The sequence below is a fragment of the Lepeophtheirus salmonis genome, chromosome 1, assembly GCF_016086655.4.
Source record: "Lepeophtheirus salmonis chromosome 1, UVic_Lsal_1.4, whole genome shotgun sequence".
Lineage (NCBI taxonomy): Eukaryota > Metazoa > Arthropoda > Copepoda > Siphonostomatoida > Caligidae > Lepeophtheirus > Lepeophtheirus salmonis.
The window spans coordinates 45,075,607-45,090,490 of NC_052131.2; the positions used below are offsets into that span (position 1 = coordinate 45,075,607).

At 33.4% G+C, this 14,884-nt stretch overlaps 2 protein-coding genes across 8 annotated transcripts; both read left to right on the forward strand.

The window, feature by feature from the left end:
- Positions 1-4,141: 4,141 nt before the first annotated feature.
- On the forward strand, positions 4,142-4,666 carry LOC121117297 (uncharacterized). Its single transcript, XM_040711720.1, has one exon. It carries the CDS (start codon positions 4,142-4,144, stop codon positions 4,664-4,666), a length of 525 nt encoding a protein of 174 aa, XP_040567654.1.
- A 6,886-nt stretch (positions 4,667-11,552) lies between these two features.
- Positions 11,553-14,173, forward strand: LOC121131776 (smoothelin-like protein 2). 7 transcript variants are annotated; one of them, XM_040727149.2, is made up of 5 exons: positions 11,563-11,614; positions 12,340-12,533; positions 13,328-13,475; positions 13,683-13,834; positions 13,890-14,173. In XM_040727149.2, the coding sequence occupies exons 2-5, from the start codon at positions 12,379-12,381 to the stop codon at positions 14,017-14,019; spliced, it is 585 nt and encodes a 194-aa protein (XP_040583083.1). In that variant the 5' UTR covers positions 11,563-11,614; positions 12,340-12,378; the 3' UTR covers positions 14,020-14,173. The 7 variants fall into 7 exon arrangements, with proteins under 7 accessions (XP_040583089.1, XP_040583083.1, XP_040583085.1 ...); XM_040727151.2 differs by having other exon boundaries at positions 11,565-11,614; positions 12,284-12,533; XM_071894029.1 differs by having other exon boundaries at positions 11,568-11,659; positions 12,284-12,533.
- Positions 14,174-14,884: the final 711 nt, after the last annotated feature.

Here is a 14,884-nt window from a genome sequence, read left to right on the forward strand (position 1 = left end):
ATGAGCTCAGCTTTTGCCAGGTCTTCATCCAGCAGAGCTTTAATTTCTGAAGTAGTCATACCTGAAAAATTAAAAAAGTAAAATATTGTAATGATATTATCATATTGTAAAAATAAATAGTACCTAAGTAATGAAGCTTACTATTAACAAATATCTTATTTACCTGAGAATTTGGCAAGACTCAGAATAAAAATCTTTTTTCTATGCTTCCAGGATCTGTCTCACGCTGATGTAGTAGATATCTCCACTTAGTTGTCTGTACCAGCCGAACCTTCTTTCGATGGGATCAGACTGGAACATGCCGAGGAGTACATAGGAGAAGTCTTCATCTAGGAGATGATACTCTGCCAGATCTGCTGCGGCAAGGCACGTCTACTTTGTTGCTAGGAAGGTTTCTGCTATGAGGCCAGGTGCTTTACTGTTTTGCTACTCGATGAGAAAGTCGACAAAATCTCTCAAAAAAGAGAGGCAAAGTTTGTTCCTCTCATAGATTGGTTCCCGAAGCTCATCTCTCTTTTCGTAGCCAACTCCAGGTGTCTTGACGTTTAGGATATTTCACATAGTTCTGACAAACTCTAAAAATTCGTCTTTAAAATCCCGGTCTGTTGTCTTCTTTGGAGTAGTATTCAAGTGCTCCAATGGATGATTCGTGAAACACAGCATACTGTTGTTGTAGTTCATTGAACTGTTGAGCCCTACGTGACGTGGTCACAGCTTGAGTTGCCCTTGATGACGCTTTAGGAGTTGTTGTAGTTGGGACAGTTTGGCCATAGGGGGGGTACTACATCTGGTTTAAGGAACCTGTCAAAGAAGGACAGTTATTAGCATACGCATGAAAAGTGAGCAGCTGTCTTACCTCTTCTTTAAAGCCTTGCCAGGAGTCTGACTTCTTTTAGACTCACAGATGAAATCCGAGTCGTTAAAATGCAGGGAACACAGCTTTGTACTATTAGATGGTGCCTAATCTGTCTTCTTCAGATCTGTTTCTCTTGGAATGGCTCGCAGCCAGGCGGTATCAAGTCCGGGGCTTCTCTCTTAGTTTGGCCACAGATGGATCGTAACGCCAGACTGTTGTGTCTCGTTGTCATAGCCCGTTTTACACCCTGGAGCACAACTGGGCATGATTGGAATTACAAAACACAATAAAGATGGCGTCCACAAAGTAACTAATAGTTATTAGTTATTACTTAATGCTAAGGGTGATAATTTTGGTAAGAATAGAAGAGCATGCTAGGAGAAAAGAATGAATACGCATGGCGTCATTGCTTAAATAATATATATCTTCTTCTATCAAGAACGTTATCATTCCCCCCTATATTATTCAATATTAATATAATATTAGATGCTGATATTCGATAGAGAACTGAATAAAATGCCTAAAATAACATCGCCTTCTGTCTGGATTTATGAAAATGGAGGCCCAGGAATTTGGAAAATACTCACCGGATGAGAAACAGATGGCTTGTCGGATTTGTCGATATGAATGTGCCTTTAGTCCCTTGTCTAGAATTACACGCTACTCATTATCCTCATCTCATATCAAGAGTATGGATATTCATATAAAAAATCAAGTTAATGATGAATACATCAAGTCAGACTTTAACTCTGATCTCACAGAGATGCTTATTACATGTAATATACCCTTATCCATCCTACATTCAAAAAATTTATGGAGAAATACATGAGTAAATTCTTCCCTTCCCGAGGAACCATCATTAATTAATGGAGGATGTTGGTAATGATGTCATTTATAGAAATACCCCCATTGTAAATTGTGAAGTTAAGATAATTTTCAGCATGTTTAGAGTCATCCACACCAAATTACGAAATGGAACTCTGAATTTTGTACTATCTAACAGTAAGTATTCATTTTTTTTTAAATCTAACCATAAAATATGATTCTATTTTAGCTAAACATATCAAGAATTATGATACACAACTCATTAAATGGCAAAAACGACTACTTAAATGGTCATAACAACGGGGGTAGTAGCTTTGCATGGTTCGCAACTAGTTTGTCTGAGACTAGTTTCTTCACTTAAAGACTTGGGTATGATCATTAGGTTTTCCAATATTACATAGTCAATAAATATTACTTTTTTATCACTTAAGGCTTAGCTATGGTTCATAGGCTCCAAGAAATAGTGTTCAGAAAACTCATAAAAAGGCAAAAACAACGGTTTAAATGGTCACAACAACGGGGGTATTTGCATTGGCTGTATTATTATAATTAGCAATTGTGTGTATCCTTCATGATAATAGTATGTTGTTATACAAAGCATAAATAATCGGGGGAAAATCTTTTTTTGATGCTCTTAATAGGAGTAATATCGCCGGGCATTACTACTTAATTAGTTTTTGCTCTTAATCTTTACGATGTCATGTTAGAAAACTACATTAAGTCAATAATGGTTGCCTGAATGGTCTTATCAGTTATAAAGGAGTCTTATTTTTATATCTAAGATAAGTAATGAAGGTTTAAAATTTGACTGCATGGATTAATTTTTCTTTTTTTAGATAAACATGAAATAAATGAAAGTGGGATTCTAAAAGCTGTTGTTACTAAGATTGGAAGAAAATATTGATTTAAATCTAGCATTATTTTATGATTTTGACATTTACTTTTTTATTAATAATTATTAAGATCTCATCAGTAGAGATATATCTATCCTGTGCACAATTGTATGTGATTCTCACTGATAATCACATCAGTATTTTTAAACAATGATACCATATGTCTTCCTCCCCCCCCTCTCCTCGCACGCGTTTTTCTCAAAAGAATTATCAACTATAGTTATTATCTTACCTAACACGTTGCATTGTTTTTTTTCAATAGGCCCATGTTGCACGCGTATTTGAATTCATGTTTGCGCGTGCCCGGTCATGCTTACAGGAGTCCTTGGCTTCACTCACCTACGAGATGTGATTACAACTTGTTGTATTAGCATGTTCAAGTTGTACATTCTTAATCTCTTTCAATATTTACTCATACACAAGTTCTTCCTTCCATTCATTTTAGTTTTTCTCGTATTTAGTCTTCTGTTATCCTTTAACCAATAAATTGTATATCCTATTAGTTCTCCGTCTATATCTAAGCTAGGATCAGGATCAATGGCGTGTCAGTGTGTGGAATTATAGAAACGGTTAGGTAAGGTTGGGGTTTCTTATTTAATCAACGGTGCCTGACAGCCGAACAACATTTGTTATGAACAATGGAGATGACCATGAGGATGGTGGTGAAGTGCAACTTGAAAAGAAGATAGAATATGATCATTATGTTGATAAAGCTGATCGACTAAAAATTACTGAAGAACAAAACTGTAATATTAATTTGAAAGATGGGGCCTGCAATGTCTAATTACAGTATTCGGGAAATGCTTAAACAACAAGGATCGAAGGCTCTGCAAAATATTGACTGAATTCAAAGAAGTTAAACGCCCAGGTAAAATATCAAAACTGTGAGAGGGAACTAGAAGTTTTTCAAGAAAATTGTCTTTTCGAACTTTACAAAAAGGGGAAAAAACTTGAGAACCTGGATGATATACTCTCCTTCGAATGAAGCCGTATTTTGTTTTTGTCGTAATCTATTTTCAAATGAAAACTCCAAGTTTTGCTCTGTTGATGGTTCCAAATCTTGGTGGGAATTGAACCCTAAGATACGAGAACATGAATCTTGTCTTGCACATGATAATGCCTTCACTCAGTGGAAAGAGCTAGAAATTCGCCTTTTCAAAGGCAAGACAATGGATAAAAAACAAAACAAATCCTTGTTAAAAATGCAACAGAGAAATGGAAGCACATTCTTAGTGGATTATGAGGCATAATTATGTTTCTTGCTAAGCAAAATCTAGCTTTACTAGGACATAGAGAACATATTTGAGTTGGGGAGGAAAATGAAAATAAACAAAATTTTCTGGAGCTTGTTCAACTGATAGGAAAATACGGCCCAGTGCTGCGTGAATATTTGGTTAAAGTAAGAATTTCTAGATATGCAACTTCCTATCTCTCACAACTAATTCGAAATGAATTTTTGAACCTCCTGGGAGATCAAGTGAGAAACAAAGTCATTGATTAAGTGAAAAAGAGTAAATACTACTTCATTATTTTCGATAGTACTCTAGAAATTTCTCGTATAGACCAAATGAGTCAGGTGTTACCTTATGTTAAGATAATCGAGAATGAAGTAAAAGTAAAAGAATCCTTTCTTAGTTTTATTGGAATGAAAGGCAAAAATACAAAGCAAATAACATCAATGATTCTTAAACAATTAGAAATGGACGACATTAACATTCAGAACTATCCTAGACAGGCATTTGATAACGTAGCAGTAATGGCAGGTCATCGATCTGGTGTTGAAACACACATCAGAAAAGTTAAGCCAAATATTGTATTTGTGCTCTACAACAATCATTCTCTGAATTTAGGAGCTGTGCATGCAGCTTTAGTGGTTGCAAATTCAGTTATATTTTTTGGCACATTTAACTGTTTATTTTCATTCTTCCCAGCCTCAACTCATCGGGGGTGTATCTTGATTGAGATAACTGGTGTAACTATCAAACGGGCATGTGAAACGAGATGGAGTAGTCGATCAGATGTAGTGAAAGTTATTCCCACAAAATTCTCGAAATTCCTCACTGCGCTTGAACGTTTTATGGAAGATAAATAAAGATTTATGGAAAACGCAACTACGAGGTCTGAGGCAGGTTTAACTCTTCAGGCGAAGCTATCATTTTCTTTCTTGACATTCCTTGGTCTTTGGAGAGATATACTTTGTGAAATTAATGACACTCAAAATCTCCTCCAAACGAAAGGACTGGACCTACAACAATGTGCCTTTAAATTATCAGGCTTGAATGCTTCTTTACTTCAAAATGGAGACAAAATAGTGGAAGATGTATTGGCGTATTCAACAGAAATTTGCTCTGATATAGGAATCAAATTGCATCAAATTTGCAAAAAGAAAAGAATAGGATGCGAAGAAATGTCCATGCCGCTCAAAGTTATGCCGCTAAACTGAGAAGAGAAATGTTGATAGTGATTGATCGACTAGTTGGAGAAATATCCTCTAGATTCGAAAGTCTCCAGAATATTGCAAAGAAATACATTTTTTCCCCACACCGTACAAATTGTTAGATAAACTGTAAAATTGTAATTTAGATGCTCTTGATGAGAATATTCAGAGAGAAGACTTTCTCATTGAAAGGGCAAGACTGCAAAATTTGCTGATGATGAAGAAATTGAAGGGCCTTTACAACTTCTTCAGTTAATTCAAAAAATATAATCATTCTGATTCATTGCCGAATATATTAATACTTTTAAGAATCTTTTTAACACGTGTAATTTGTGTTGCTAGCTGCGAACAGTCGTTTTCTAAACTAAAACTAATTAAGAATGACCTCAGGTCAACAATGAGTCAAATAAGGTTGACGGATTTCGCAATACTTTCTACATATAGAGTATGACTATGTGGAAAAAATTGATTTGGATGAGGTCATTCACGATTTTGCGTATCGCAAGGCACGTAAAATCAATTCACCTTCTTTTCTTCAATATAATATTATAGCTTTTTATGTATAAATATTACGAATAAATTTGAGTGAAATAAATAGTTGCTACGTTTTTTTCTTGCTTGGCATACCTATGTATATACCTGTATTATTCAGTTTTCGGCTTTTTCAAGTTTTAATAGAATGTCTAGGGGGCAGCTAAATCAAAATCCTCTTGGGGCGGTACATTGGCTAGTTACACCACTGCTTCTCAGCAAAATCAGAGAAGCGCTTTTCAATATTATGACGAATGAGCCGAGCAAGAAATCTTAAGCGAGCTTTCACTCTGAGTTACTATTTTTGTGAGTGCGCTATCGCTCCCCCTAGTTTTTTAAAGCAACGAGCGCGCTCCTGCTCGATTAAAAATGAGCAGCACTCCTTTTGTCGCTCATATAGGGGTATCTGAATTTGACAACTCATTATGATTCCAATATATTTCCTAAAATGTATTGTATATATTATTTATTTCAAAAAATAAAGAAAAAACAGGTACAAGAATAAATAAAGCTTAAACATCTAAAACTATATTTAGAATAAAAACGATCCATATTAATCCATTGTTTTAACAATTAAATTTTTGATTCATTGACAATTTTTTTTTTTTTTTTCAAAGTTTTCATACTTTAAACTCTGGCATCTAGCTTTAAATAATTAACCACCTTTAGAAAGTACTCTCACTGAGGACAGTAGTGCATAAATCAGAAGGTAATTTGTGCTTGATTAGATCTAACGGCAATTCTGCCAAATATTCAAATATCTTTGAATAATAATGGTTAAATTGATATCATTCATATTAACACAGTCAAATAAGATAATATTAAGTGCTGCTAATGGGATAGTGGTTCCCAAATAGTGGCTTTTGAGGCAAGTTCATGTATGTCGTGCAATTTGTTACAACCATTCGTTATTTCCATACATCTACCCAAAATGTATTTTTCGATACCCTGAACCCCTCCATATAGCATTAGACAATGCCTAGTCCTTCCAAACATTGTCCAACATCCTTTTGATTTATGAAGGGCCAAATATAAGATGGCTTGGAGCCGAGCCTTTGGATTTATCCTCCAGGATTGATGTTTTTTTTAAGAGCCTCTTTTAAGGCAGAGATTAAAAGTATCTTTCTAGCATCCTTAAAGAGCTTTTCCATTCTTCACAGCCATTTCACCAACTGTAAAAAACATACCCTTCCATAGAAGGGAAGTGTTACCTTTAATCAATGACCATTGATTCCTAAGAATATTGGTTTCCATCCTTGCTTGCTGCTTCATCCAAAAAATCGGCAGAGGTAGGGATCGCACTTAAATTTCTAGAAATGTCACTTATCTCCTAAATGGGTGGAGAAGACACTCTGAAATTCTTGCTTATGGTAGTTACGAGTCAATAATTGTGGCACTACCTCCCGGCACTTATTTTCTGGATTTACAATCGGAATACCCAGTTGTAAATGAAACGACTCTGTTTATTTATTAATTTAACCTATAAAGGATTTAAATTTGGAGTTGGTCGCCCCGTGTGTGGCAAACGTCTCCACTGATGATGATAGGGAGTCGTAAATGCAGCATGTATAAAAGGACGATAGCTTTTCCTGCATAATTGTTTCTACTGATATTTTCACTCATGTTTATTCATTTTAATTTAACTATGTATATTTATTCGTCTTGACTCTTAAAGGGTAGAAACAGAAAAAGGAGGAGGATATGGAAGTAACACACATCGTAGAGGTTGCGAGATTCAGGGTGACCATTTCCTTATTGTAAAGTTTTGGTGTCAGTCTCTAAAATAGCTGGGGTATAACAGAATAACAAATGTATACAGTATTATAGGTAATACGTGTTAAGGCCATCTTTTGTGAAAGTGTTTTTTTATTACTTTTCAGTAGACTCTAGTATTCCTCAAGGTATATATCATCATTAATCAGGTATGTTCTTCTGAAATGTTTTTGATTTGTTATTGACAAAAGCACGTTACATCTAACTTCATACGATTTAAAATACTTTATAAACAATTTCAAAATATAATTAATATGATCATCTTTTACTTTAAAAGTCTAGCCTCCACGATTTTACTAATACTTTCGATGATCACTCTCAAAATAAATCTTTTACCTTGTGCTGTGACAATCTGCTACTCCCCTCATGTGAGCACTGGTGATTGTTATTCTTCCCGTAGGTTTCTCAAAGCTAAGGACATTCGTACTAAATAGATCCAAGCTTGACATAGGCAAGACCCATTCAATCCCGAAACTGCCAGAGTTTGCTCTAGACATTTTGAGAAAGACTGCTTTTAGAGAAATATAAAGGTTGAACTCATATCTAACTACGGAAGGACTTCTAGTAGCAAGGTTCGAAAACTTTGAGATCAAATACAGTTCCTACTTTATATTTGGTTCCTGTAAGCTCTATTCGAGCTGCGGAGATAGATAAATCAAACTTAAAGGATTGAATTATACCACTGGATACTTGGCGAAGAAGTTTTCTTGGAAATATCATGAAATCGGTTTAAAAAATAAAGATGATCCTTTTTATGATTCAGATATGATACTGTGGATACAAGCATTATCGAAGGGAAGACTTACTAAACATACAAATTCATTCCTTACTCAGATAAAAAAATGATGCAGCCTTAGAAGCATATCATGGACAGGAAATATCCAGCCAATCTAATGTTATTGAGACTGTAATATCAATTCTCCAAAGTTCAGCTCCATATATCCCCAAAGATACTATTAGAAAATACGCTCGGCTAAGAACATTTATAAGAATTAAGGCACTGAATATAATTATAAATTATCAAAAAATAAAAATAATAATAATAAATAAATAATGAAATTTGTAGAAAATTAAAGAAATTGTCCTATAATATTTAATTTTTCTTGTTATATTTAAATCCCTTTAATTCGCAAAACTGTGTATGACTCTCTTTGTTTGCAAATAATATTAATAAAAGTATAAAACTATATTAATTTAACTTGATCCTTTTTTTATTTCGAAAAATTAGAATAACTAATACCCACCAAGGTTAATATAAATACAAGGCTAGACCAAGGTTAATATAAATACAAGATTAGACCATCATGTAATCGGGCAAACTAGAATTTTCAATTTTATGTATCGTCCCGACTGCGGGTGCAAGATAGGGAGGTTTTTAAGTTATTAAGGAGATAAAAACTCATAAATTGGCTAATTACCTATATAAATTTTGATAACTCTCAATAATCTTCTGATGAAGAAATTACTGCTTCTACACAGCAACGGGCTGTTTCGTTATTAAGTGTGGTTAAAAGTATATAACCCCATGGCGCAACTGTCGTAAATTATGGTAGTTATTAACAAGGTTGTGCTTTTATCAGTCTAGCAGTTCCGGTTCTTGAACTGTTAGAACTGGAACCGACAAACTCGAACCGAGACTGCAATATATTGCTTATCGGTCTCGTTTCTTGTGCATTTGTTCTTATATATAAAGAAAATACTACATATATTATAAAAAATAAATTAGCTTAAATCAATAAGTTAATTTTCTGAGTTTTTTTTTGTGCTATTGCAGCGTTTTCCAATGATTTTTTTTATGTCGCTTGGGTGATACAGTTGTATCTGAGTTCCAAATAGCTAAAGGCTTCTTATGGATCTGTAAAAGTAGTTTTAGGCACCAGACAGTGTAAATAAAAAAGCGAAGGGGGGTAGATTATGGACCCAGGTTCACTACTAAGCTTGTAGGGCCTCTATAATATCATAACTATAATTTTCTTAAGGCAGGGGCTCCCAAACTTTACTATGCCAAAGCCCCCTACATAATTACATTTTTAGCTGAGGCACCTTCATACGAAACATGAGTAGACTAAAAGCGATCATCAATTTTCCATCTTCCTGCGTCCCCCCTATCCTCCCCTCAAGATCCTCACTTTGAAAACCATTGTCTTAAGCAATCTTAGTTTTTGGGGTCCCTGCTAGAGCTTGGGGCTCTACGTACTCTATATATATGGTAGCTGCAGCTCTTTTTGTATGTAATGTAATTTACTGGATCCTAATAATCTTGCACGACACCTCTTGTTTTAGGTGCCTGTTACCGGACTGAGCCAATATAAAAAAGAACAGAGACTGAAGATCGGAATAGAGACCAAAACTGTTTAAATGAAAGAACCGAGACCGATAGAACTGCTGAAACTTTACCGGGCACAAACTTGATTATTAATTGATTACGCATCAACAGATGAATATGTACCTCCCATAATTCTTGCAGAACGTCAGCCATGATTATGTCGATTATTATTTTTTTAACATTACAACTTATATTAAATATTGATTATCATATTATAAAACTTTGGTTAGCAATATCAATATACAAGGTGGATATAACAAATTGTAAATAGCCTGTGTGCAAATTAAATGCAAACTATAATAATTTTTGCATGAGGCTGTAGATGTTCATTCCTTAGATTCGATAGTGTTTAAAAAGTACATCTAATCATCGTTAGACCTGATATACAAGTATATATCTTCTAATTGAGAGAACATTCAAGGATGACGTCTAACAAATTGATCGGAGACCGTAAATATAATAAAGCACAATTAAGATGTTTTGATGATTAGTACAATACTGAGGATAATTTGTTTAGAAGATGCAGGAGTACCAACTTATTTTATTCCTTTTTTTATATAATCTCTTCCAACCAATCAAATTTGTTCTTTTTCAACAATTCCAACAACTCTAAGTATACTACTAGTAGTAGTTTACATACCTGATCAGTGATTATATATAGGTACCTTTGTATTCTTTAAGTGGCCACTGGTCACACTTTTATGTCGATGTTTCTTGAGGAATGTTGTTATTTTTTTAAGATAGACCCCACACATATTCTTTAATAGTATTTTCAGTGTTAAATAAATGCATGAATAACTTATTTAATGAAGCCACCTTAAGATAAGTAGAATAATACCTTGTGCATTTTTCTTCTATGGAAGATATTAATTATTATATAACAAAAAACAAATTAATATATTATTATTTTATGTAATGGAAGGGTTGCGTAGTTATTTACATTAGAATAAACTTGCGTTTTTTTCAATTGAATTTTAACTTAGCTCACCATTAATTTATGTAGTGAAAATATAAACTAAGATATTTTTAATTGAAGTAAATAATAAATATTAATGATTTGGTCATGTATATAACTATATAACATCTCCATAAAAAAAGCCATTTCGAACCACTTTCTTCCAGAACTATTAAGGATTTCACATTTTTCTAACATCCCAAATACAGTATTTTGTGATATTCACATAACTATCAAATGGGAGAGATTTAATTTATCTATACAAAAGAAGATATTATTATATTTTATTAAGGATCATTTTATATGTCTAATTTATTTTAAGAAAAAGTATAAAACAGTTTTTCAAAAGGATTTAACAGGAATATACAGGATGTATTCCTGCTGACATGAAATAAATTTTAACGTTATTAATAAAGGAACATGGATTAAAAAATGCAGAAAGTTATTATGACGAATTAGGGTCGTAAATGACTATATTTGAAAATATATATATATTACAATTGAAACAAATATTCTGTCATTTTTTCAAATTTAGTGAGAACGTCATCGGATGGAAATAATCTCATATATTAAGGGGCATTGCTATCCCATGAGTCATTCCTTGAGGTTATATAATATAAAAACATTATGGATGGATGAACATAAAAAATAGCTTTATGTAGTTATAAAAGATGGAAGATTGTTTCCGTTGTGGTGTTTCGGTGTTTTTCCTAAACTTTGTTGTAGATATAACTTCAAAGAGAAGCAAGTAAGTAAACCCAAAGAAAAAAGTAGTGATAGAAGGGTGGCGTCAAAGAAAGCAATCTAAAAATAAACCCATTCTCCTCCTCTGGTTCATTTCCCCAAAAAACTTACATAGGAAAACAGAAAGCAGTGCCTAGGCCAACAACTTTGCCGTCGTGTTTAGGTAGATTTTACTTATACTCAAATTTGTGTTTCTTTTTATATAAGATTTTCTTCAAGTAGTGCTACAAAGAACATATTTGTGATATATCTTTGAAAGTGTGTGGAGTCCAGTGTGAGAGTTCTTCTATTTTTTTCTTCGCTTTTTCTTCATTTCTTGGTTAAAAGATATAAAATACATAATATCTGCAAAACGGGGAAAATTACATATTTCACTTTTACTATTTTAATATTTAAAAAGGTTTGTTTTCCAAATCATGCATTCGTATAACATGTCCGACTTAAAGCTTAAAAACATGGATGAAAAGAGTATGCATAATCTCTTTCTCCGTAATATGGCAGGCCTCATCGAAGAGACACGAAATCCATCTTATTGCATCAATCCGTAAGTTAGTCAAACCCTCAAAAAAAAAAAAAAAACTGGAATGCTACTAACTATGTAGCTTAGTTTTTCTTCTCTAATCGCCCAAGTATTTAGAGTCTCTCATTTCCCAAGTTTTGATTGGCATAATTTATAGAAATGAAGTAGCTATTATTTTAGTTATGATGTAAATGTTTAGAGAGCAAAGCACGTACATAGTTAGAGAAATAGATTGCGTGATATATACATACATTATTCCTAACCATTTATATTTAAATGTGTCAGGATGCAGCAAGATATCAACTGGGAAACCTCTTTCTTTGTGTCTCTCTAGCCCGGCCCCTTTCCCCAACCGCCTTACAAACTAAAAAAAAGTAAATATATTGCATGCAATTAATTAACTAAATAAATATAAAAAAAAAGTAGAAGAATGAAATCCTAATAATTATCAACTCCATATTAATCATACAACGTTGTAGTCAGTTAGTCTCCTACCCCATCCTGACTAGATCATCAGCATGTCAAAAGTTCGCCAACAACAACAGGAGCAGGTCCTCACTAGGGATGGCCTCAAATTGAAGTACATGGATGAGAAAAAGATGCACAATCTTTTCCTCCGGAACATGTCGGGACTCATTGAGGAAATCAAAAACCCTTCTCCTTGTCTTAACCCGTGAGTTAACAGATCAAATGTCGTTCTTCCTTATAAAAAACAAAAAACACGACAAAAAATAGGATGATGTCAGATGTGTCTTTGTTGTCCTTACGTCTGTTTGCTTGTTTGCGAACATTTTTTTAAATTTTGTATTTCAGGGTCGAATGGATAAATGTCACAAGTAATAACATGTGCTCAATTCCCCTCCTTTTAGTGTGCTACTAGTACCTATATATATATAATTTGTGTTTTTTTAAAAATATTATTGCTTTTGAAAATTCGCCAATCTTTATGTTTTCTTTTTTTTTCTTTTAAAAAGTAAAAGATTCCCTTTTCTAGCTCTAGCAGCTTCTCTTCTTTTCACCTTCCCTTTTCGTTTTTTCCCTGTGCTCTTTCTTTTTTTAATATAATTATTTTTCCCCTAAAACCTTATATTTTTTGCCTTTCACTTGATCATTTTTATTGCATTTGATGATCCATCTCTTTCTCTCTTACTATATAAATGAGATCACGGAGTCTAACGGGCTAAAAATGCGAGCAAAAAGTAAACATATTTAAATAAGGGTCATAAGATATTAATAAGATTTATAGATAGGCCTTTATGAGAGAGAGAGAGATTAAGATATAAAGGCCATTAAATTAAATGATGAGGGGTCTCATTATTATATTTATTTTATTTCTAAAAAGGAATTTAATGGTATATTGTGGATGTTTGAAATTGATTTGATTGTTTCCTTGTTTTTTATGTATATTATTGGTTATTATGCACTTCTCTTGTACGTGAACTAATGACAATTTTCTTAATGTCTTAGAAATTCTAAGCGAGGCGGAATGGCCACTCATGCTGGCGTTGCCCTTGAATTAGGGATTACTCGTCATGCATCCTCTGGTGTCAAGATGATGTCTCCACAAATGGAGGCCATTATGATTTGGTGCCAATGTCGTGTACGAGAATACAAAGTAAGTGGGATATATATTCTTACGACTCTAGCAGGAGCGCCGGAACGTAGTCGTGGGTCATGGTTGAGGCAGAACTATCGAAATAATGTCACATATTATTTACATATAAATCAACAACCTTTTCATTTTTATTATTATTTTTCAACCTGTTCCGGTGCTTAGGGGCTAGAGGATCTAGATCAGTAAAAAAATATATTTTTCAATCAGAATGTCAAAATCCTCAACTTTACGTCCTGTTGGGCAGATGGAAAATCCTTTTGCGCTCTCATCCACAACTTCTTCCCCAATGCCTTTGACTTTTCCATCGTGGACAAGCAGTCCCCCAAGGAGAACTATGATCTTGCATTCAAAACGGGAGAGTGAGTAGTCATTACGAGAGAGTTTTTAATCTTTAAAAAAAATAAATATTTTCAGACGCTATGCTGGAATCCCTGACTTTTTAACCGCTGAAGACATGAATGCTATGGTTGTACAAGGCCGCGTGGATCCCAAAATGGTCTTCTCCTACGTTCAGGAAGTCTACCGCATGTGCAATGAACTATGAATAAAATTAAAAAAACCTCATTATATCTCCAAATATACATACATATTGTTTTTCAAATAAATTTTTCAAATTGTTAAAAATAAGAACAATCACCATTATTCAAACTTCATCTCTATCAAACAGCCTACAATATTAATAAATCAATGTCTTCTTACATATTATGTTTATTGTTTAGCCTTATTTTCATTTCGTTTTTTTTACATTTTGGATAATTATTAATCAGGGTCAGTTTTAGCGTGAGTGGGGCCTGAGGGAAAGATAAATGTGTTGGCCTTTTCTTCTTTCCTTTTTTAATATTTGATTTAAAAAAATATCAATTTTTGTAGAAAATCAAATGCAAGTCATATTGCTAAAAAAATAAAATAATAAGCATATTTATTTCTGTGACCTTTTTTTTTTAAAAACTTTTTTAGATAAGGTTTTTATATTATGGTTCACGTAAATAAAGGAGCATTATGTATAGTGTATATCTACATAACTTATCGATTTTTAAAAAGAGCTCTATTGATTTTCCTGATAAAGCAAAAATGCAACATCAATAATCACATTCAAAACAAAAGGGTTCAAATAAAAAAGATATTGTACATATTATCTACTAACAGTAATACGTGGGATTATCCCGCGTTGTGAGGTCCTTTCTTAATAATTTTAGAAGATAACTTCCTAACAAATCCTGGGTGTTATTCTCCAACATTCATGAGCACACTCACACGTATTCACTTTATATTTAGAAAATACTCCTGATTTATAACCTGAAATATATGTACTCCTCTTTTCTTTTTTAATATTACGCGGTTAGCTATAGCTACATATACTCTGTGTTAAAAACGAGTTATTTTCAGACAATCAAACAAAAAAACAGAGG

Coding starts and splice junctions, on each gene's coding strand:
- LOC121131776 (XM_040727149.2), top strand. CDS start 12,379: ATGTCAAAAGTTCGCCAACAACAACAGGAGCAGGTCCTCACTAGGGAT. Junction 12,534..13,327: donor CCTTCTCCTTGTCTTAACCC/GTGAGTTAACAG, acceptor TTAATGTCTTAG/AAATTCTAAGCGAGGCGGAA. Junction 13,835..13,889: donor CTTGCATTCAAAACGGGAGA/GTGAGTAGTCAT, acceptor AAATATTTTCAG/ACGCTATGCTGGAATCCCTG.
- LOC121117297 (XM_040711720.1), top strand. CDS start 4,142: ATGAGTCAGGTGTTACCTTATGTTAAGATAATCGAGAATGAAGTAAAA.